At 40.2% G+C, this 24,589-nt stretch overlaps 1 protein-coding gene across 1 annotated transcript in view; it reads left to right on the forward strand.

Moving 5' to 3' along the window:
* The window catches only part of ACAD11 (acyl-CoA dehydrogenase family member 11), a 199,364-nt gene that overhangs the window by 98,580 nt on the left and 76,195 nt on the right, over positions 1–24,589 (forward strand). Inside the window, exons 15-16 of the mRNA XM_077491529.1 lie at positions 1,766–1,851; positions 3,738–3,809. Of these exons, the coding sequence (XP_077347655.1) occupies positions 1,766–1,851; positions 3,738–3,809 (158 nt within the window). The remainder of the gene's footprint in view (positions 1–1,765; positions 1,852–3,737; positions 3,810–24,589) is intronic.

Here is a 24,589-nt window from a genome sequence, read left to right on the forward strand (position 1 = left end):
CCTCTCCCTGGATTGGATACATTCCATGATACAACCTGGAAGTGGTTTTCTGATTTTCTGGTAGAGCGCGGTCCTGTGAAGTCTTTTTGATGAGACAGGCGCCCAATAAGTCAGAATGGTAAGGATTTTAAATGGGGTCCAGCATTATTATTCTTTAGAGACCAACACACAATACATTGTTTTTAGGATTAGTCCCTTTTCCAAAGAATAATATCACAACGAGGTGTGGAACGCACGCCGGCGGCCATGTTGTGATACCGGAAGTAAGATGCGGTGACACGGATGGACTGAATCTGTGCCTAATTGGGGGTCTAGCTATATAAGTAAGAGGGCTGCGGTGGAGTAGTACCCCAGATGACGTCTTCTATGACGAAACGCGTCGGGACTTCACTGCAGCCATGTTTTATACTGAAAAGCGCTTAACCTACTGTACACATGTGAGTTTACTACTTTTTTATTACATTTTTTATATAAAACAGAATTACACTATTTTGGTCCCTGCTTTCCTTTATATGTGTTCAACTACTCCTATGGATTTGTATGGCTGGAGATAATTTACCTCCTAGTACACGAATGGAATAGCTACATTTGAAATCCCCCTGGAAAATGCACTGTTAAAGGAATCTGCATATATATATGTATGAGCTTATGTGATCCCCAAATGTAAATTTGTGTGGATCCAATAAATCCGGTAAGCGTCCATTGGTGAAGGGAATACCACGTGGTGACTGCATGATTTTTTATGAAGGAGATGTATGATTTTTCCTGCACACTTGTGGACTATACACGGATATTATATACAAAAGACTTTTGCATCTTTATGTTTGGATTCTCTTGTTCTTGGATTTTTTCTTTCGTTTGAATCCTTTTATAGAATCATTCTATAGTTATAGCTATATATCTATATATAGCAAGTAATATCTATATGTGATTTATAGTAAAACTTTATATGTTATGTGCACTATTTCACATTGTGAATATTCACTGAATGTATATATATAAGATATTTTTGTAAGGATGGTATAAATATGCCATGTTTTTGAAGCGCTACACTTTTATATAGCATCCATCGGAATTTAGCTGTCCGAATTTCCACCAGCCAAAAATTGATAGCATGTTCTTAATTTTCCCGACAGAAAAACTTGGTAATTCCGATCGTGTGTATGCTTTTCTGACACGCCAAAAATCACGCATGCTCAGATTCAACTATGAGACAGAAGCTATTGGCTACTGGCTATTGAGCTTCCTTTTTCTAGTCACATCATACGTGTTGTACGTCACCATGTTATAAATGATCGGAATTTGATGTGACCGTGTGTAGGCAAGACAGCTTGAGCCGAAATCCGTTGGAATTCCGTCTGGAAAACCATCAGAGCTTTTTCCGACGGGAATTCCGATCGTGTGTACGCGGCATAACTCTAGCCAACATGTTTTCTGTTTTGGATAGACTTGGGAATAGTCAAGGCTTTAATGAAACCAGGTGCGTTGTCACAGTCTGCAAGCACACGGGTGATTTCAGGACAGAAAGTGACAAGCTAACTTTCCTTTTCAGGATCACAAATAAATTCCATCCAACATTCTATCTCTTCACCAGCCTGTTCAAAACTTAAACAAGGTTTTGGGTGTAGCTGGGCTTTAATAAAAACCAATACAGAAAATGAAAACTTGTTGCTTACTTTTATGTGACTAAATATCTGAATGGTTTGTATTTATCCCATGAATTATATTGTTTGTAACATCTTCCCATTTCTCTTGTGTTGCCCAGATACAAACAGCATAGTATGATCATTGTACCCATGGACACCAAAGGTGTGGAACGTGTGAGAACTCTGAAAGTTTTTGGATATGAAGGTAAATGCTTTATTCACATGATATATTATTTACCCATATCCAGTGTTTAATACATCAAACTCTAATTTTAAGTCTTTTGTTTCATTTTTGTTTAATTTTTTGAAATAAAATTAATATTATTCAATTTTATACAGAAAATGGATCCTTTTTTTTAATCTAGATATTTAGCCATCTTTCACATGGGTGGACTGATCGGATCTGTATGTCAGTGTTTCAGGCGGACCCGATCAGACCACCCATTGCTCTATATGCAGTGGTGGATGTCAACGGACATTGGGAGTGGGAAATATCTCTTCGTCCCCTTTCACACTGGCAGAGTCCACCAGCACAGCAAATCCGCCTGTTCTCCAATCCTATCCACTAAAAAGAGATGGATGGGGAGTTTCCCGTCCGTCTGGCGAATCGGATTGGATGGTAGTTGAGTGTAAACAGACAGGTGGTTCGTTTACATCCGACTGCCCATAGAAGAGAGTGGACTGTGTCTGTGTCCACTCTGCATAAGCGGAGTGGTCACGGACATGTCATTCACCTGCTCAGTGGGGATCAGTGGAGAGATCCCCCGTTGAGCAGGCAGATCTGCTGGCAAACTCTGCCAATGTGAAAGGGGTCAAAGAGATATTTCTGGTTTACTTTGAATGGCTAGTTTCCTAGTGTGTCTACTTGCTGGCCTGACTGATCTACATCTCGTTGTTGGTAGCATAGATATGAAACAAGATTCATTGGCATAAATAGAATACTTTATTTTATTGACTCTGTGCAATTTTTTAAATTACTCTAGCAATTGCGTTAAAAAAATATATAAGTAGACATTTAGTCACCCCTTCCAACAGCAAGCTCCCACTGTATACAGCTTTCTTAAATATATTTCTTACCATAAAGCACGATGTAGTGAGAGTGGCTGATTGGAGACAATTATTATGCTAATGGTGTCTAGGTGGTTGTGATAATACCAACAATTAAAAAAGGACAGCCTGCTGCTCTGGGTTCAGGTAACAGTGGAAAGCCACATCAAGAAAAATCTTCTTTATAAATAGTTTTATTTTCCCCTATGTTCAAAACCACAACTTTTGTAACCCATGTTTATCATCCATTGGTTGAAGGGTGGCTCATAGAAGAAAACCAGGTTCCAGTTGAAGAAACTTTGTGCCTATTCTTCCCCTTTACAGCTTAATTTCAATAATGCATTGCATAAGTTCTCTCTACAATGTATTACTAATATCACACAATCATTTGTGGACATGCTGCTGCAATATCAAGAGAGGGTGAATGAAAGGTCCTCCTCCTCCATTCACAGTTCCCTTTTCAGTGGTGTAAGCTATAGAACAGCTTCTATGAATGAAGGAGGGGGCTGGAAAAGGTGGGCAGCTGATGCAATTTAGTGTCACTTGAGTGAGAGCACAGAGTCTGCCGGGGCTGCTCACATCCAAGATGGCCATGCCCAGCAGCATTCTTAGGCCTTTTGGATATCTAAACAGCATGTATAAGTCAGCGCTTAATTTAATATGTAAATAAATAGCAGCGTGCAGATAGGCATAGATTTATATTATACCCAAAAAACTGAAAACATAAAAATGCAGGGCTATAAATCAAGCATAAAAAAATCAGCACAGGGCCAATCAGCACTGTCCAGACAGAGGGTCAGGGGTCTTTCAGTCTCATAGGATAGTCAGAAAACGCCTCCTACAAGCTTTAACCAGTGCTTAGCTGGTCACTGATATAAGTCACAAGACTACTATATACTGCTGATGAGAAAAAGGTGTTTATCCGTTTGTATTTACTAAAATAAATGCATTTTCATGTACTGTGGGAGACCAGATATAGTGAATGCAGGGTCCTGGGTTTAGTAACACTTTAAGTGTCTTTAATAAACATTGATTATTTTTCAGATACTCATCACGGAGGACATTTAGAAGTACACTTTAAGAATGTGCGGGTCCCAGCCTCGAACCTTATCCTAGGTAAGTGAAAACGCAAAACAGTCACTTCAGTCAGTGAGTATTTTCATTAGTGTGACTTTCTTATTCTGTGTAAAGAGCGGTCTATACTAAGGCCTCATTTACACTGGCGCACCTGCACAGTTACAAATTGGGACAAGTGGCTGCAATCCCGATAGACACAAATGGGCTGCCTGCGTGCAGCACCTGGAGGCTGAAGCCGCTAAACCAGGATGCTCATTCTCTGGGTATGGGTGTCAGAATAATACCTTAGTAAAATGCCTTTGTCCCTTTTAAAAAAAAAAACATAATGTTTACTAGTAATCCATACTGTAAGATTAGTCAAGGTCCATTTAGTTTCTTTATTTTGAAGCAAGAGCAGCTAATGTTACAAAGTTGCATAACCACTTCTGAAAATTTCCCCTCTACAGACTGGAGAGGAAACAAGGGCGAGGCTTCAAAGTGTTGGCATTTTAATTGCTTCTATCTGGATTCCACTGTAGAAAATAGCCAGAGCTTGTTTTTCATTATGGGAACTTTCTAAATAATAGGAAATATTATCTATAAAGAAGACTTGAAAAATCTTTCAGTCATATTCTAGAGAGAACAGTAGCTTTAATTATTTTATTCAGATAAAAAGACACAGAAATAAAATTGGGCCAACAACTAAATAAATGTGTTCCTCTGCGCTAATGGCTCATTTACTTCAAAATAATATGTGATGCTGCTATTTAACACAAACAGAATAAAATAAAATAAATCTATAAATCTCCAATGCAGAAACACAAATCGATAATTCATAATAGTGCAAAACATATATCAGAGCTCCTTAATATCATAAGGCAAAATTAACAAATATAAAATAATAATAATAATCAAGTGAGTCCGTGAAGTGAAACAAGTCCAAATGAAAAGTGTTAATTATCCGTGTGGTGTTCTATTAAAAGGTAGGATTAATGCACCATACATCCACCACCAGAGTGCTTGATGGGATCCCCTTCAGCTTATGGAGTAAAAACTCACCAGACCAATATGCCTCGCATTCTCATGAGAGGCAATATCGCATTAATCAGTGGGGTAATCTCTGTTTGATAGGAATCTATCTCCCTCTGCCTATGCAAACAGGTCTTGTCTCACCGTGTGTCATTCCAAAAAAATAAAAAACAGAGGGGGGGGGGCAGGTACCAGTTTTAGACCGTTTCCCACTTTCGTTCTGAGAGCCACGGTGGTCAGAAACAGAAGTTATCCTCCCTCCCTCCACCCTGCAGTCTTAGGGGATATTTGACATGTCCCAGAAGACTGCATGCACCATGCACAGTGGGCACCCGACTGTGAAGCTGCAAGCTTGTCACAGCCAGGTGCCCATAGTGAAGATGTTGGCACCGGGGACCGAAGACAGTGGGTGAGGCTGATTGGGGTGAGCACACTGCTGGAGTGTGGGACAGGTGAGTGGCTGTTTTTTCAAAGTCAGCAGCTACAGTTTTTATAGCCGCTGACATTTATTTTTTCTACAGGAGACGAAATCTCCGCTTTAATCACTGAGATGTGTCATAACAACGCACTGCTGCACATGTGCATAACACAACACCATGGCTTGCATTATGTGCACCATAACGCACACAGGTGTAATCTGGTCCTTAGTGTTTTGGTGCAATGCAGCACATCAACACACAAATTTTGCAGTGCGCATTTGTACTTTGTGTATGTCATTTGTGTAAGTGGGGGATGTTATAACCAGTTCCCGCAGGCCCTAGGCATATATGTGGTGGCAGGGTGGGTGAGCTTTAACACAGAACTGCCACCCTTATACATCACTTTAAACACTGAGATGTATCATAACAACACACTGCTGCACATGTGCATAACACAATACCATCGCTTGCATTATGTGCACCATAACACACACAGGTATGAACTGGTCCTTAGTGTTTTGGTGCAATGCAGCGCATCAACACACAAATTGTGCAGTGTGCATGTGTACTTTGTGTATGTAGTTTGTGTAAGTGGGGGATGTTTAAGCAGTTCCCACAGGCCCCAGGCATATATGTGGTGGCAGGGTGGGTGAGCTTTAACACAGAGCTGCCACACTTATACATCGGTGGGGGAACTGCTGTTCTGTGCAATGATTTCACTGCATGCTCCTAGTACAGTGATGGAGCCTTCACTTACAACTCCCAGTCGTTGTTTATGGTCAGGAGCCAATCACAGTGGTCACATGATTGGGAAGCCCACCTCCACCCTGTGTTTAGAACCTCTTGAAGGGCTGCCCAGTGGTGGTGGTAAGGTAATTCTAAAGTAAAACCGTAATAATGTAAATTTTATCGTCAAGTAATGTATATCTAAAGACATGTCATTGTGGTATGCTGCACATAAACAATGTCATGCACATTCCCACATTGCACAATAGGGGAATTTTTTGGAGGACAGAGTCGTCAATATATTTCTATTTTGCAGCTGCACTCACTACACTGAACAGGAAGTGTTATGTGCAAAGTGCTTCCTGTGCATTCACAAAAGAAACAATAGTAAATAGGTATGCTCAGTTATGTTTACTATCTCAGCATTTATGAATGAACTCTAGTTGATAATCCTGGTTGTTCCAGGGACAAAATTCAGTTTTCTGCTGGTGCCCAGTGGTAAGGGTCCATGTCAGCAGAGTGGTGGGTCTCTGTGGTAGTGGCAGAGGATAGGAACATTGGAGCTGTCTTTGTGGAATTGCTGTTAAAGGCACAGGCCTTAGAGCTTTCATGCTTATCTCTGCTTACTACTTAGTGAACTATCCAATATGAACATGCTTGTTCCAAGTAAAAAAGTAAAGGAAGGAGTATCGCAAACTTAACGTGGATCATGTTGAACAAAAAAACAGTGGGTGTTCTACGCGACAAGTAATCCCTTTTCAATAAAATATGGTCCCCCTAAAAACGACCTAGAATAAGCTATGATCAACTAACTGTTCCGAAATTCAAAGAAGGGATAGGCCTCCCTGACATCTGTATCGAGCTTGCATCCTTGCAAGGACAATATACTGGAATATCCACTCAGATGTCAAGGATTGGGTCCAGCTGGAACACATTTTCATCCTAACTCTTATATCAACTCCCTTGGACAGCTCAGAAACACATACCACCACAGTGCAAATCTCATCCCTTAATAGGCACCACCTTACATATCTTTAAAGAAGCATGTCTCAAATACAAGCTCTTCTCAGTACCAGGACCTCTGACCCCCATATGCCATAACCCTCTCTTCTCCCCTGGTTTAACCAATACCTTCCTAACTGAGGCCTGGCCACATGACAACGTTTGCGCAGAACATTTCTTCCACAAGCAGCACAAGAAGCAATTTGTGACCCTTCATTCACTCTCCTCGCGCATGACAACACATACATTCCCATTTTGGACATATGTCCAAATCTGACACTTCCTAAATAAGATCTTATCCCACTATGGTCTTGCCCAAAAAAACACCATTCGAAGCGATCTGTTGCAAACAGGACCCACAAAGACATCTAATATCAGGCATATATCCCATGCTATTCTCCAAGCACAACCCTAAGTCCAACTAAATCAATCACAAATGGGAACAAGAACTTTCCCTAGATCTAACAGAGGAGCAATGGGAAAACATATTCACGTGCATACACAAAGGAACAGTTAATGTCTCAACGCAGGAAAATGGATTTAAAATCCTTTCAAGGTGGTACAGGACTGCCCTGAAATTACACAAAATATACCCCACTGTCTCACCCTGATGTCAGCGATGCAGTGCTGCCGAAGGCTCACTATTACACATCTGGTGGATGTGCCCACAAATCCAACCATTTTGGAAGGAAGTCCACCGCCTGATCAATCAGATCAAGACATTTTCCTTAGACTTCTCCCCAGCACAATTCCCGCTACACCACTCCTTCATCTCACTGCATATGATAAATGCGGCTAAAATGTGCATACCACTCTGCTGGCATAACCCCAAATCCGCCCATGATAACAGAGTGGCTTCAGCGTATACAGAAAACTGCAGAGATGGAGGAGCTTGTTCATCTAGCTAAAGAGACGCAATCCAAATTCAATATGGTCATGCCGGCACCGCTTTGTAACAACGGACGAATTTGTGTGACTCTCGGCCTAAATAGTGAAATCGGACCTCCCAAAACCACCATGGCAGAGGAGCATGGAGTCCCTACTTCCAGTCCCCTTCCCCCCACATCTTTTTCTCTCTTCCCTCGGTCATCACCCATAGGGTTGACCAATGTGTTACAGGATGTACAGATTTACAGTTAGTGTTAGGTTAACGGAGCTCATATGCTCCATTACAGTCCACAACTAGAGACAACGCTGGTAAAGAATGAGGGAGGGGAGGGAAGGGATGGGGGGGGCAGTCTACACCCTTGACATAGTCTGATCCCACATGGGGTAACTGGGGGGGTACTGGACTGTGCTCCTAACCTTCCCCATAGCTATCAGTCTATCAGCTATTTATGGGTTTTTCCTTTGCATCCCGAACAATTTTCCTGGCAGTTGTGGCTGAAATTTTAGTTGGTCTACTTGACCGTGGTTTGGTTTCAACAGAACCCCTTATTTTTAACTTCTTCATTAGATTTTGAACACTGCTGATTTTCATTCTCATTTGCTTGGATATCTTTTTATATCCCTTTCCTATTACATATAGTTCAACTACCCTTCCCCGCAGATCCTTTGACAATTCTTTTGCTTTCCCCATGACTCAAAATCCAGAAACGTCAGTGCAGCACTGAATGAAAGATGCAAGGGTCTGTCAGGAGTTCAGAAACTCATTGACCCTTTTATACACACACACTAATTACAAGCAAACAGATCACAGATGAGGATGGTTACGTTTACTAGCCATTCAAACCCCTTTGTGTCAACTTGTGTGTATGTTGTCAGGCCAAAATCACCAGGGTATGTAAACTTTTGATCAGGGTCATTTGGGTAGTTTCTGTTGGCATTATGATTTAAAAAGAGTAAACACAGTTGATTGATAATGCATGGCTTCAGCGAAAAACTAACCGTGATTAAAAGAAAAGTTTTTGTGTTATCATTCATATTCTCTGAAAAATGGCCAAGGAATCATGAATTCTGCTAGGGTATGTAAACTTATGAGTACAACTGTATATCTAAATCGGACACTTTATTTGGATAAAGTATGAGAAGTGTAAAAACTCTTGTTATTTTTTTTCTGCTGTGTGTACTATTGGGGAGATTTCCATTTATTTCCTGTGCAAAAGACACATGAAGCCAGAAAAAAATTGAGGGAGAAAGAAAATGCCCTCATTGTAAGATACACACTCACATACGTTCTGATCCCAAATGTAAATGTTTGGATTTTCCATATTTTTTTTATCCTGGTAGCAATGGTCACTAGGAAAAATACAGAGTCTGAATATACCCAGTGGGCACACAGATAAATAAAACTAGGACAGCTTATTATGCCTAAAACCTAAAAAAAAAAGAAAAAGCTTTACATATAAACATCTAACATGACAGAGGATTTACAGATCTCTATGTGCTACCTAAACACAAAGAACAGCTGCAGTGCTGTGCTCTGTTTCTCCCGGCTGGCCTTATCGGATTGAAACTTTTGACTGAGCCATCTATTGAGGGATGAATCCATGGTTGTTCTGTGTCTAAATCACAGCTTTACCTACAGAGCTCTCTATACATATCACAAAGCCTACAAACTGCATGTCTTTGGGAGACATGTAAAAAAAAATTAGATTATTAATATGCAGCAAATCATATTTAAAGAACAAAATAAAAATAATGCTTTAAATAAATATATCATATATTTTTTTTAAGGTTTATTACCAGACATATACAATTTACGTACAGTGGCCCAGTGGTGCATTAAATGGGTCCATACGCTTACACTGATACCCAAAACACAGTGCTTGTTTATCAAAATATAATTTGTGCATAATAAAATGACCACTAAATGTACTCTCCCAATACCCACTTTTAGTAGCAGTATAGCACTAAGCCTGGTAAATACCATTTTCCCCATTTTCTCCCACCCCCTTCCAAACCAAAAAGATGGCAATGACTTGCCTTAACCATGGAACAAAGGACAAAAACAAAACAAGGAAAACACCATCCCCCACCCAAGGTCCTTCAGGTGTGCAAAACAAACCCACAATATCAAGTGTCCCAATTCGTCCCTTCACATTGATCTTCAAATATCCACCTCCCCCTCTAAAGTGTCAGTGGAATCCACCCAACTAAATCAAATCGTCCTGAATTTTTAAGGGGATACCCTGGCTTCTTATGTCATCCGATAAAGCAGAATGTCCACTTTAACTATTTTCAGCCACATCCCTTAAAGTGGAAGTAAACGCCCCTATCGTTTTCAGCCAAGGGAGCTGCCATCTTTGCCTCTGTTTAATCTTCAACTGCTATGGTGCTGCACATGTGATTCGTTATGACACCAGCCATTGGATGGTTTAATAGTTTGGCTGAGAGCGCAGCCAATGTGCAGTTAGCATTCCCGACATGCCTCTTTTTTTTTTTTAACTGTTTCAATCGATGGGTTTACTTCCACTTTAAGTCAGGTTTTCATATATATCCACCTCCTCACTGTGGGCTTATGAACTGAAAAGAAAAGAAGTCTAGGGAATCGTTTTGTAGCCACATCCATCTCCTCATCTTCAATAACTCCTAAGAGACATAGCAAGGGAGTGCATACATTAGGGAGACCAATTATCAGCGATGAACTCCAAAGACCACAATGACCTTACCTTAGAACATTCCCACACCATGTGAAGGAAGCTACCCTCTCTTAACAGACCTTTATGACATAATGCAGAGCCCTTCTTGTGAATGCGAAATAAACGCACAGGGGTGTAGTGCACTTGATGTAAGTATCTTAAATGGATCATCCGATCCATAGATGCAATAACAGTGGTGAGGTACATATCTAACACCTCCATTCACAAAGCCTCCGATAACTCCAGTGCAACAACTACCCAATGGGCCCTTGCTTGTTCCAATAGTCTGGCATCCCCAGTGCCCAAAACCCCTATAGACAATATTAAGACAATATTAAGCAAGGCCTCAAACAAAATGGCGACCACCGCAATCGTCGCATTGGGAATCTGAGAGGAAAACCGCCAAAGAAGAAAAATCAGTTGAGAAGCAAGATAATAATACCTTAAATTTGGCATCGCCAGTTCCCCCTTGGCCAAAGGAAGTATCAGAATAGCCAGTGATAGTCTGGGAGTACAAGAACCCCATAGAAAATGTAACACTATTGAGTCTATAGTCTGAAAGACCCATTTTGACACATACAGAATATATACAGTATACAGAAATTTAGGGAGGAAAATCATTTTAAATAAATTAATTCTCCCCATCAGGGTGTCAGAAACCATGAATCAGACCAAGATAAAAGTATGATTAAATCACACTTGTTTATTAAATAAAAATAAAAAGGTAAATAGAAAAAGCGTAGTCAAAGCATAGCCAGAGTCCAGTAACTGTATCCAGTAGTCAGCCAGGCCAGAGTTCAATAATCAGATTGGGTAATCAGCCAGGCCAGAAGTCAGGGATCCAAGTAGAGCAACAGTAAGCAGGATAAGGAGCCCGAAGGGATGTCCGCAAGCCAGTCTTTTAACAGAACCGCAGGAGATGGTTTCTTGTGATGTGGCCAAGGCAAAGGCAGAGGTGAAGTGAGCTGGACAGCTTTAAGTAGGCAGGTCAGGCGAGCATGATCAGGAACAGCTGGTAACTGTGGTGAGAGATGAGAGCTAGCAATTAGCCGACAGCTGAGCAGCCAGCCCAGAGAAGGAAGGGCTAAGCCAGCCCTGACATAGGGTAAGTGGTAAGGTCTGCCACCTTCGTGCATTCTCGCGGAAACCCCCACCACCGGTGACAGATTATTGTCCAGGAATTTAGAGATCGGTAGTTGGATTTGAACTCCCAAATATCGAAAGGAGGGCAATGGAACGGGGCAAATCCCTAGGTAACTATGAAATGTCCTCAGTGGGGAAGAGGGATGAATTCGACCAACTTATATGAAACCCAGAATAGTCGCCAAATTCCTGAATCAGGGCAAAGGCAGCAGATAGAGAGGGCCCTGGATCTTGTAAGTACAACAGCATTCCATCTGCATACAATGACACACGTTCTTCCAGCTGACCCAAATGCAAACCAGAGAATGAAATATCTGCTCTCAACTTAGCAGCCAACAGCTTGATGGCCAGAGCAAATAGGAGAGGAGATAGAGGGCACCCCTGTGTAGTTCCCCCCAAAAAATAGGAAAGGGATCAGAAATACTACCATTAATATGTAGCCTCAATACGGGATCCGTATATATGAGCTTAACCCATGATACAAAAGTAAGCCCAAAGCCATAAAGTTTGAGCAGAGAAAATACCCGCCAAAATCTTAGCAAGGATCTTTTTGTCAACATCCAACAGCTGGATCGGACGCTACCCTCTTTTCTCACTAATTTAAACACCCATATTAAATGAGGGGTCTGCATTATCCTGAAAGTCCTGCACCACTCCAAATGCAGGCCATCCAGACACTGTGATTTAAGAGTAGCAAAGGAGGCAATAGCCAACTCGACTCCTTCAAGTGTTATATCCTTTTCAAGCAGTTTCTGATCATCCTCTGACAAGACAGGGGGGTCAATCTCTGCTGAATAAAGGGATAGAGCACCCTGGTTCAGAAAGGCACGAGACAAATAGAGATCCTTATAAAAATGGACAAAGGCCTCCAAAATGTCCATCATCTCAGTCACTTCCCCATTTTGTGTGCCACGAATAGTAGTTATATGGACAGGAACATAGTTAGATTGAGCCAGATAGGCCAGCAAGTAATCAAACCATTCTTGTCCCCAAATTTAAAAATAGGCCTTCGCTGGGCCAAAGATTCTTTGCAGATCTTAGCTGTCAGAATAGAATGGTGTTCAACGGTGTGTCGCCTCATGCCATTCCACTAACCTACCCTAGATAGGCTCCTGGATGTACGCAGCCTCAGCAGTAGAAACCACCGTGTCTTTCTCAGCCATTGTGGAACCAAGCTGGCGCTTTAAGCTGGACACCTCCATGATAAACACCTCCTCAAAGTAGCTTTAGACACTTCCCATTGAAGCAGACTAGAACCACTAGCTCCATTTTCCATCCAATAATGACCAATAGCTTGCGTGCATTTGATCTTCACATACTCTTGTAACCAACTAACCTCCATTCGCCATTGACGGATACCATGCCTGACCCCCAAATTAAGATAGAGACATAGCGGAATGGTCAGAAAGAACTCTGGGCAAATTTGGGATGAATCAACCAGACTCAACCCCCCTCTATGTAAATTTTTCGTAATCCTCCTGACCAGAATTAAGAACAAAGGAAAGCAAGATAGCATATACAAAGCAATTCCATACTTTCTTTGGGTGTCATTTAAGGTTTTTACTGAAAGAATTTTATTTTCAACCAACATAATTTGACATTTATGCTGAAACTTGTAAACTCTCATTATTATTTTTGGCTGCTCACTCTTTGCAGTAGCTCCCTAATATACGCACATGGAAAAAGGTCAATGTAGAAAAAGTTATACAGCTGTAGCTAACACCAAGCTGAGTAATAAAATCTGGATGAAAGAGACAAATACAGTGGTGTGAAAAAGTGTTTGCCCCCTTCCTCATTTCCTGTTCCTTTGCATGTTTGTCACACTAAAGTGTTTCGGAACATCAAACCAATTTAAACAATAGTCAAGGACAACACAAGTAAACACAAAATGCAATTTGTAAATGAAGGTGTTTATTATTAAAGGTGAAAAAAAATCCAAACCATCATGGCCCTGTGTGAAAAAGTGATTGCCCCCTAAACCTAATAACTGGTTGGGCCACCCTTAGCAGCAACAACTGCAACCAAGCGTTTGCGATAACGTGCAATGAGGCTTTTACAGCGTCCTGGAGGAATTTTGGCCCACTCATCTTTGCAGAATTGTCCTAATTCAGTTACATTAGAGGGTTTTGAGCATGAACGGCCTTTTTAAGGTCATACCACAACATCTCAATAGGATTCAGGTCAGGACTTTGGCTAGGCCACTCCAAAGTCTTCATTTTGTTTTTCTTCAGCCATTCGGTGGTGGACTTGCTGGTGTGTTTAGGATCATTGTCCTGCTGCAGAACCCAAGTTCGTTTCAGCTTGAGTACACGAACAGATGGTCGGACATTCTCCTTCAGGATCTCTTGGTAGACAGCAGAATTCATAGTTCCTTTTATCACGGCAAGTCTTCCAGGTCCTGAAGCAGCAAAACAGCCCCAGACCATCACACTACCACCACCATATTTTACTGTTGGTATAATGTTCTTTTTATGAAATGCAGTGTTCCTTCTACGCCAGATATACTTGGACACACACCTTCCAAAGAGTTCCACTTTTGTCTCATCGGTCCACAGAATGTTGTCCCAAAAGTGTTGGGGATCATCAAGATGTGTTGTGGAGAAATTGAGACGAGCTTTGATGTTCTTTTTGCTCAGCAGTGGTTTTCTCCTTGGAACTCTGCCATGCAGGCCATTTTTGCCCAGTCTTTTCCTGATGGTGGAGGCATGAACGCTGACCTTAACTGAGGCAAGTGAGGCCTGCAGTTCCTTGGACGTTGTTGTGGGGTCTTTTGTGACCTCTTGGATGAGTCGTCGCTGCGCTCTTGGGGTAATTTTGGGCGGCCGGCCACTCCTGGGAAGGTTCACCACTGTTCCATGTCTTCGCCATTTGTGGATAATGGCTCTCACTGTGGTTCGCTGGATTCCCAAAGCTTTGGAAATGGCTTTATAACCCTTTCCAGACTGATAGATCTCAATTACTTTCTTTCTCAATTGTTCCTGAATTTCTTTGGGTCTTGGCATGATGTGTAGCTTTTAAGGATCTTCTGGTGGACCTTACTGTGTCAAGCAGCTCCTATTTAAGTGATGCCTTGATTGTGAACAGGTGTGGCAATAATCAGGCCTGGGTGTGGCTCGAGAAATTGAACTCAGGTGTGGACAACCACAGTTATAGTATGTTTTAACAAGGGGGGCAATCACTTTTTCACACAGGGCCATGATGGTTTGGATTTTTTTTCACCTTTAATAATAAACACCTTCATTTACAAATTGCATTTTGTGTTTACTTGTGTTGTCCTTGACTATTGTTTAAATTGGTTTGATGTTCCGAAACACTTAAGTGTGACAAACATGCAAAGGAACAGGAAATGAGGAAGGAGGCAAACACTTTTTCACACCACTGTAAGCTCTATTTTTCAGTTGTTTTTTTATTCCAGTATCATCTAGTTGTTATGGTTCTCATTTACTTTTGTTTTAGCCTTTGGTAAAGTGACATTAAAGGCTCTTATTTGATAAAACAGATAATATTACTTTCTAAATATAAGGAGCCGCACTAATAAGTGAAAGCAAATTATTCTTTTGAATAATAGCTAAAATAAATAAATTGGTTACTTGTGCAATATACCAATCAAAAAAATCTAAAATATTACAATAATAAATCACCAAAATGTTTTCTTTAATATATTGATTACTCCCCAATTCAATAGAACATAATCCTTAGTGAAAAAAAATCAACATAATAACTATGCAATAATAAACTAATTAAAAATTACACAATATTAAATTAATCCTTAGTGAAAAAAAATCAACATAAAAAATATGCAATAATAAATTAATTAGCTAAAATAAATAAATTGGTTACCTGTGCAATATACCAATCCAAAATATCTAAAATATTACAATAATAAATCACCTACACCCTGATAGTGTTATAAACTAGAAAATAAAAACCCCAGTTTCATACAGAATAATAATTTGTGAAAAAAAAAAATTCTTTAATATATTGATTACTCCCCAATTAAATAGAACATAATCCTTAGTGAAAAAAATCAACATAATAACTATGCAATAATAAATTAATTAAAAATTACGCAATATTAAATTAATCCTTAGTGAAAAAAAAATCAACATAAAAACTATGCAATAATACATTAATTTAAAATTATTTAATTCATTTGTGAAAAAATTGATTATTAGCAAGTCCAAACAAATTAAAGTCTATATAAAGATAATATTACTTGTATGTATTTTTTTTTTTTTTTTTAGAAAAACAGCAAGCAATTTTCCTCTGCATTTTCTTCTTTGTCCGCATCCACGCTGACACTTTGCCTGTTCTATATGTTTCCTATCTGCTGCTGGACCTATGGAGTCATGTAGGGGCCCCTTTATGTGCACGTTCCCATTCTGTACTATAACTGTACATGTGGTGTCCTAAGCAGCAGAAACACGGACCGTGCGAGAGGGACCAGTGGAAAACATTTAATCATCCACTTGCTGCCTAGTACAATGGCAAGGGGATTGCCTTCTGCCAGCATGGCTATGAAAGACAAATTACCATTGCCATCAATATCTATACATCCCCATGAAAAATAAATGGAGGACAGGTCATGCAATGTCTTCCCATAATTGGGTTGTCTATAAGAATATATGAAAAATTTACCAGAGAACAATATAGACAAAAATCTGAACTTGTTCTGACACAGCTGTCCAAGCAAAAAGCTGAACCCCAGTATGCACTAGTTTTTTTATACCCTCATAAAATTAGAGAGTATTAGGAAGTCACATGACCACCTTTGCTTTTTTTTTGTGATGCACTGACTGATGTGAGGAGTCAGTTGCAGCCAGCGCGTCAAATGCAGTAATTGCCACAGCAACTGTGATTGACATTTGACAGACAACATGCCTGTCTAATCCAATACACAAAGCCTTACCTAAATGTGAACTGTATCAAACGGTGAACCAAGAGTAAACACATATATGTGGTGACCTTCATATTGCATAGAAGGAGGACTCACTCAAAGAGGACTCATCCCTATACATATATCAGACACCACAAAATAGTGGGACTTTGCATATGCCTCCAATAGTAATGCCAACATATTTGAAAGAGAAAACATAACATTTTATTAAATATATACATTAAAAAACATTCTGACAGATATTAAAAGAATCCATTAGTATATATAGTCATGATCAAATCAACAACCAATCCCTGAAAAACCCATATGGGGTGTCAAGTCTCTTTGATGGGGTCAGTGCATTTCACGGGAACACCCGCTTCCTCAGGACCTTAGAGACCTCATAAATATTCTCATATCACTACAATGCCATATAGTAAACTAAACATAAAAAACAACAAGTAAATATAATAACAATATTTCCTACCAAAAAATAAAAATAGAATTAATGACAAAATGATAAATAGAAGTACCACCTCACAGGAAAATAATACAGCCAGTTCAGATAATAAAAAATCTATATCACCTCCAAAATGCCATAGAAGTTGTTGTTCACATTAACAGGTAAAACATGGTGTCCCAGTTAAGCTATGGGTGGCCCATTGGAGATAAATGGAGCCAAACAAGTGATCATAGGTTTATCACAAATATTCCCAACAAGGTATATTTGTTGAGAATATTTGTGATATATCTAGCACTCACTAGGAAGCAACAATACATTCCCACATACAGAGAGCAACAGAACAGAATGGGATTCAGTGTGCACAGGGAAAGGCAGGCTATGCATCTAACCCTGTCTAGATGAAACTGTCTCTATAAAGTTGTGTGAATAAAAGCTGATGGAATAGTTGACATGTGAGATGTAGGACAGTGAGTGCCAAACAGAAAGCATGTCTGCTGCAATGCCTTTCAATGAAAATTCAGAAAAATGCCATCATGAATCTGCAATAATACTTTCATGCCCTCTCTGTCTGCTTACCTCCGGTTGTACATCAGACTTAGGGCCTGCACTCTCACACCTGCATGGGTAAGTAATCTTTCCCCAGCGTGGCTCCACCCTAGCCTCTAACAGCATACACTACTTAAAGTGGAGTTCCACCCACTTTTAGAACTTTATCTTAAAGGAATGGCAACCCCTCCACCACTCAATTTTGGATATTATTTTTTTCCTTACTTACCTATTAAACTCCGCTTTAACTCCATGCTCTCCAAGCCTGCCTTGCCCGAGCAATTTTGTGTGTTTGACTTCCTGTGTGCTTCTTGCTGTGTTGCTTGTTCTTGACTATCTTTGTCTGCTTCATACCCTGACCTTTGGCATGTTCTTTGACTATCGCTGTCTGCTTGTTTCCCCAACCTTTTGGCTCATCTCCTGACTAACCCTTGTTGCCCCAGTCTTCTGCCTGCTCTCTATCCTCCAGTAGCCTACCGTGAGCATGAGCTAGGAGACCCTGGGGGCTACGGCCTGGAGCCAGTTGCAGCAAAGTTCACCCCCACCATCATGGGCCCTGGTGAACGCCTGCTGGCTCTTAGATTCAGCGCCCTGGGGAATCTCAGGCTCTAGCTCCCAGTGTGATCCGTGTTGGTGCTCCTGGAGACCTGCTTTCCTGAACCATCCAGCGTTCCATCCGCAGCAGTCAGCCATAGGGTCCACTACCTTAGCGGTGCACTCCGGACCCCAATGGCGTGCATCTGTCACCTAGTCCCAGGTGACCTGACACATGCAGTGGAGAGGGGCAGGGGAGAATTTAATTTTAATAGGCAGAACAGTTCTCACCAAGTATATGAAGCAGAAGTGGATGGAACAGAAACAGGTGAGACTGGAGTTTTGTCTTTAAAGTAAATTTGAGCCATTTTCCATAGAAAAACAAGAATAGCGAATTCAATTATTTTTAGCAAACCCAAAGATTTTCCTGTAACAGTTTTCTCTATGCCTACCCACATGTTATGAATATCCAGAACTCTGTGTACTTTCAAAATGTTATCTGGCCATACACAAGTGACTTGTTTACGTCTTTCTTCCTTCTTGTTTGAATGTATAATTATAGCGCACAAGGATTATATCCTATCTCACACCCTGTCAGAATAACATTTCTTTCCTTACGCATACAGTTTTGTTTTCCTCTAAATCAATGCATCTAGTTGCATGGTTACACCCAAAGTCTTGACACCATACTTACAAACATGTTATCCACAGCTGCACTTACTTGTCATCTGGTCATACACAAGTATCTTGTTTACACCTTTCTGCCTTTTTTTGGTATGCATAATTAAAGTGCACAAATCTAATTTACTACCTCGCACCCTGCCAGAATAACATTTGTTTCCATTTCTTCTGAAGTTTTCTTTTCCTCTAAATTAGCTGATCTAACAGAACTAGTTGCTTGGTTACACCAAATTTCTTTCAGCCTTAACAATGAGTTGCCACTCCTGCCCTTAGTTTACTGGAAAGGGACTGAAAGAGAAAGAACTCCCTTTGTTGACCTATATATTGATAGAATAGTACACAGCTGTTTACCTTATACTGTATATATCATTTCTGGGGTTATTGTTATAGCATGATCAAAAAGAGACAGCAAAGGCACAAACAATTTCATATTTAAAGACAATTTAGAATCCGCTTTATTTGGCCATATATGTACACAATACATCTTACAAGGACTAGGTTTCCGGTTTAAAAAGATAACTCTCAAAGTACTTACACATAAATAAAATATTCCCCATGTCAAAGAACATATACATTCACACCCCCACATACCCCATGACACATTGATCCATTATTTACACATCCAGTAATCAAATTAACACTTTACAATTTTTTTTGAAACATACGAGTAATTTGTTACAACGCAACACTAAATGTATTTTGTGGATCCTGTCCATTTCTCCCAGGACCAGAAAAAGTGTTCTTTCCACATAGATTCTAATGTCTCAAAGCTAGAAGAACCTGCAAATACACAAATTGATGCCTTATTTAGAAAAATCATTCAGAAGCATTGACATCTTACAGAGTGGTAATACTCCCAGTATTACATACAAAAAAATGACACCACCCTGGGATAGGTTAGTGCATATTCAAATTTCCTCCTATAATTTATCATAGGGATGTAAGTGCAGCAACAGTAATTGAATGGTTAACATTTATTTCCTTTGTTTTGTTTTTTTTCCTGAAATCCACTATAATCGCCACAGTCTTAGGTTCCATGCACACTGGACTTAAAAATCATTGATTCTACAGGCGTTTGACATTTTTTTTCACCTGCCTTTAGAAGCACTTCTATGGTGTTTGCACATTATGACTACTACAGGTGTTTTCTGTCAGGGATGTTCAGAGACAGGAAAAAAAAAAACCTTCTCTATCATTTTTCTGGAGAAGATAAGGAGCTGTAAAAAGGTCAGTCTCTCCTAAACTCTTCTTATCTCTTCTGAACATCAAGTTTCAATGTTTTTTTAGTAAAAAAAAAAAAAAAGGTGTGTTGTCAGTATACAGCATTTCCTGGCTTTTGCAGAGGGGCATGTAGTGCAAAAAATGCCTATAAACAAAATGCTCTTAAACTTTTATAGACTCGCCTAAACTTTGTACAACATGCTTTACATTTTTTTCTTTTATGGCACATTTTTAAGCTAAAAACATTGAACTTTTTTCTGCTCCTAGCATTAAAGTGTTACTAAACCCACAACAGTAAAATCAGTCTTTATATGCAGTAAAGCATGCTTGTTATACTCACTGTGGAAGGGGTTAATCCTCTGCATTGTGAAAAAGGCTTGAGTGCCGGTTCACACTAGCGCGATGCCAGACATCGTATGTAATTCGCAGCGCACGGTTGTTCACATTACATGCGATGTCTGTGCGGGTGCGATGTCAGCCATACAGATAGTATGGCTGATATCGCACCGCATTCGGTCCAAACGCGCACAGGACCCTTTTTTCTGTTCGGACCAGAATCGGATCGCATGTGTGTTCACACATATGCGATCTGATTCATGTCCGAACTGTCAGTTCGCAGTGCGATATGCGAACTGAAATGGGGGTGTCGTTAACATATAATGACATTCCCCATCAGATCGCATATGGCAGTATGAACTGCCGTGCGTGTCAAGTGCGATGCGGGAACCCGCAGTTGATTCGCAGGGTTCTCGCATCGCACTAGTGTGAACCCGGCACTTAAGCTCTTAAGTTGTTTCAACTGCACCACTGAGCCAACAAATCCACTTCACCTCTTTATAATGAGTTGTTATCATCTTGAATGAGACCAGTGTTGTATCATCTGCATATTTTATCACTTTAACAGATTGATCACCAAATGTTCAGTCATTAATATAAAGGGAGAGCAGTAGTGACGAAAAAAAACACATTTATTGCAAATTGTTTTCATACTTAAAGTGGTTGTAAACTGGTATAATCACTTGCTGCTGATGCTGTATACAGTCATGCTCAAAAGTTTGCATACCCTGGCAGAAATTGTGAAACTTTGGCATTAATATTGAAAATATGACTGATCATGCCAAAAAACGTTTTGTTTAAACTCTTTTATTTAAGAATAGAAATCACATGACGCCATTTATTAATTATCACATTTTTTGGATCCTTTTTAAATCATAATGATAAACAGAAATCACCCGAATGGCCCTGATCAAAAGTTTACAAGACACAGAAGGTGGCACATGTGTCTGTGTATAAATAGTCAATGAGTTATCTCTCACATGGATGCACTAAGCAGGCTAGACATTGAGCCATGAGGAGGTAGAAAATAATAGTCAAAAGACCTGCGTAACAAGGTAATAAAACTTTACAAAGATGGAACAAAAGATATCCAAATCCTTGAATATCCCAGTCAGTACTGTTTAATCACTTATTAAGAAGTGGAAAATTTGGGGATTTCTTGATACCAAGCCAAGGTCAGGTAGATCAAGATAAAGATTTCAGCCACAACTGTCACAGGAACTGTTCGGAATACAAAAAAAAAAAACACAGGTAACCTCAAAATAAATACAGGCTGCTCTGGAAAAAGATGGTGTGGTTGTTTTTAAGGAACATAATATGATGATACTTGAACAAAAAAGGTTTGGTTTGGTGAAGGTTTGCACAACACTGCCCGCCGTGATGGTTGAAGGACAGGTGAAGATAATCCTATATATTACATATTGGGGATTTCTTCTATGAGTAGTTGTATGTCTTACCAGGTTTCTGTCACTAAAGGGAGTAAGAGGCAAACCTGGAGTATACTTACATGCCATTCAGGATACACACTCAGTGAAGTTGGTTTGTCAAGCCGCTCACCTCCTCCGCTGCAGGCTCTGTCACATCTCCATATAAAAGGGGGTTCCACGTAGTCTCACGGTTACAAGAAAGGCCGGAAAGCACCTCTGGGTGGTCTTCTTCTCCCTCCCTGGTTCCCTGCCGCCGCCATGACAGTCCTGCGGGAGATACGGCGTGCTGACGTCACCACGTTCTACGCCAGACCCGGAAGTGCGGGCGGCAAACGAGAGCCGGCCGGCTCGTTTTTACTATACATCTTATTTAGTCTATGTACATGTGAGTGCGTTAAGTTTCATTAAAATAAGGTTTTTTTTACGCTATGCGAGTGCCCTTTCTTTCACTGGTGGAGGTGGCTCTCTGGACCCGTTTTTAAACATGAAGTTATGTGGGTGTCTGCTTTATATCCTCACCTTGGATGAATTATCACCAGCTGCTGAATGCTCTTTTTTTGGGACTCTGACTGACTTTTATTTTAGTTTTTTTTCTCTCACTGTATATTTTTGAATTTGTTTTTGTATTTTTCACACTATATCTTATTTTTTATGTGTTTTTGCACATTAGGGATATACACACCCTGTGACAGTGTTGGTATTATTATGTTTGGGGGATTCCAGTTGGGGTTGTCATATGGGATCTGATATTGTCTTTTTTGATTTAATATTGTCGTCTACTTTTTGATTTCCACCTATTTATTTAGGACACTATTCACTTATATATATTTACAATATTTTTTGAGTAATCAATATTTGTTCACTAACTTTTTAGGGATTGTAGACCCTTCAATATATGTGTTTTTTGAGCCCTTTTTTATTTTTATTTTTGGGGTTATTGGTTTTAGTTTTTTTAGTTTATATATTTTTTTAGTTTATATTTTTTTAGCGCAGCTCACCTTTACACTTGTGTTTGCTATATCGGAGTATTACGATTGGAGTTGCTGCTTGTAGGGGTAATTGTTTTCTTGTAATAGCGCGGTTTACTTGCATTTAGTCCTGCGTATAACTTACCCTCAGCCTAGACGGCCGGAGCCTCTGTCTCCTCCTTGCGGTTTTTTCTTAAAATTCCCATAAGCTTCTTGTACCTGTCCAAGTCCCTCATCACTACAAAATCCTCATACAGGTGCTTGCTTATAAACTAGCCAAAACGCACAACTGCTATTATGCCTACAGCCACATCACCCTGAAAGAGCCCGATCTCATCTGATCTCAGAAGCTAAGCAGGGTCAGGCCTGGTTAATACCTGTATAGGAGATCACCTGGGTTACCAGGTACTGTACAAGGTTTTGTGAACATTGTTGCTATCAAAAAACAGCTAAACGCATGACGCGGGAGCGCACATTAAGCGGAGGGCAAACTTCTTTTTATCAGTCCATTTTGCATAAATTACCTGAGTATTGGAAGGTATAACATGCATGTGGCAGAACATGTAAATATGTAATACATAGAGATGCATGTTTTTTTGATGTTTATGGTGGACTTGCATAGACGCACAAGAATGTGCCTAAAAATTGCATGAATGCCTAAGATCGCATAATTGCCTAAAAAACGCATGAATACCTGTCGCACAAGAGTGATTAACCTCACAAAAGTGCTTGCTTACCCGGAGGTACCTGCTAACGCAGAAAGGCTTTTTTCATAATGCCTAAATCACATAAGAATGCTTGGGTGCATAATATTGTGGGGTCACACAAGGGGGTTTGATCTCAGGAGTCCTTGATTATCCAAGGATACTTGGTCACACGGAGAGGCTTATTTTACACAAATGGTTAAAAAACGCATTGAGATGCTTGACTGCATAAAGATAATGGATCACACAAGGGTGCTTGATCTCACAAGGATCCTTGTTCTCACAAGGGTATTTGTCCGCACAATAGTGCTTATAATGCGCAGAATGTTTAGCTGAATCGCATAAGAATGCATGGGAAATATAAGAGAGAACTTGAAAAGATTGTGGATAGAGGCTTTCAAAAGGGCATTCTCAATGAAAAAGAGAAGCTTTTTTTTGATACCCAGTGCCCCCGTACACCAGTGATCTACTATCTTCCTAAGTTGCATAAGAATCAGGTTTGCCCCCTGGGACGCCCAATAGTCAGTGGTATTGACTCAGTGATGTCCCAGATGGGCAAATATATAGATCACTTTCTACAGCCCTTAGTTCAAACGGTTCCTTCATATGTTAAGGACACAAAGCAAATCATTCATCTCTTGTCTGGCATCACTCCAAAAGAGGGTCTTTGGTTAGTTACCGCGGATGTTAATTCGCTGTATACCATTATTCCCCATCATCTGGGTTTGGAAGCAGTGAGAACTTATTTGGTGAGGGGTCAGGGCTAGCTGTGTCTCAGATTGAGTTCATAATGGAACTTTTGGAATATCCCGCAGGGCATAATTAGTTTTGGTTTAACCATCAATTTTATCACCAGGACAGGGGTGTGGCTATGGGGGCTAAATATGCCCCCAGTTTGGCCAAGCTGTTCATGGCCAAGTGAGAGGAGGACGTCATCGATGCCTCCAGGAGATCTGAGATAGCCCTGTGGGCCAGATACATCGATGACATCCTCCTCCTATGGGATGGCACTCAGTCCAACCTACACACCGTTATGGGCACTTTAAATGAAAATGAAAGAGGAATTAGATTAAGGTTTTGAGGCTAGCTTGGAGGAAATACATTTTCTCGACTTGAAAATCCGAATAGTGGAGAACAAATTTGTGACATCTACTTACTTTAAGACCAAAGACAGGAACTCGTAC

The sequence above is a fragment of the Lithobates pipiens genome, unplaced genomic scaffold, assembly GCF_037356315.1.
Source record: "Lithobates pipiens isolate NorthernLeopardFrog02 unplaced genomic scaffold, aLitPip1_a1.2 Scaffold_19, whole genome shotgun sequence".
NCBI lineage: Eukaryota > Metazoa > Chordata > Amphibia > Anura > Ranidae > Lithobates > Lithobates pipiens.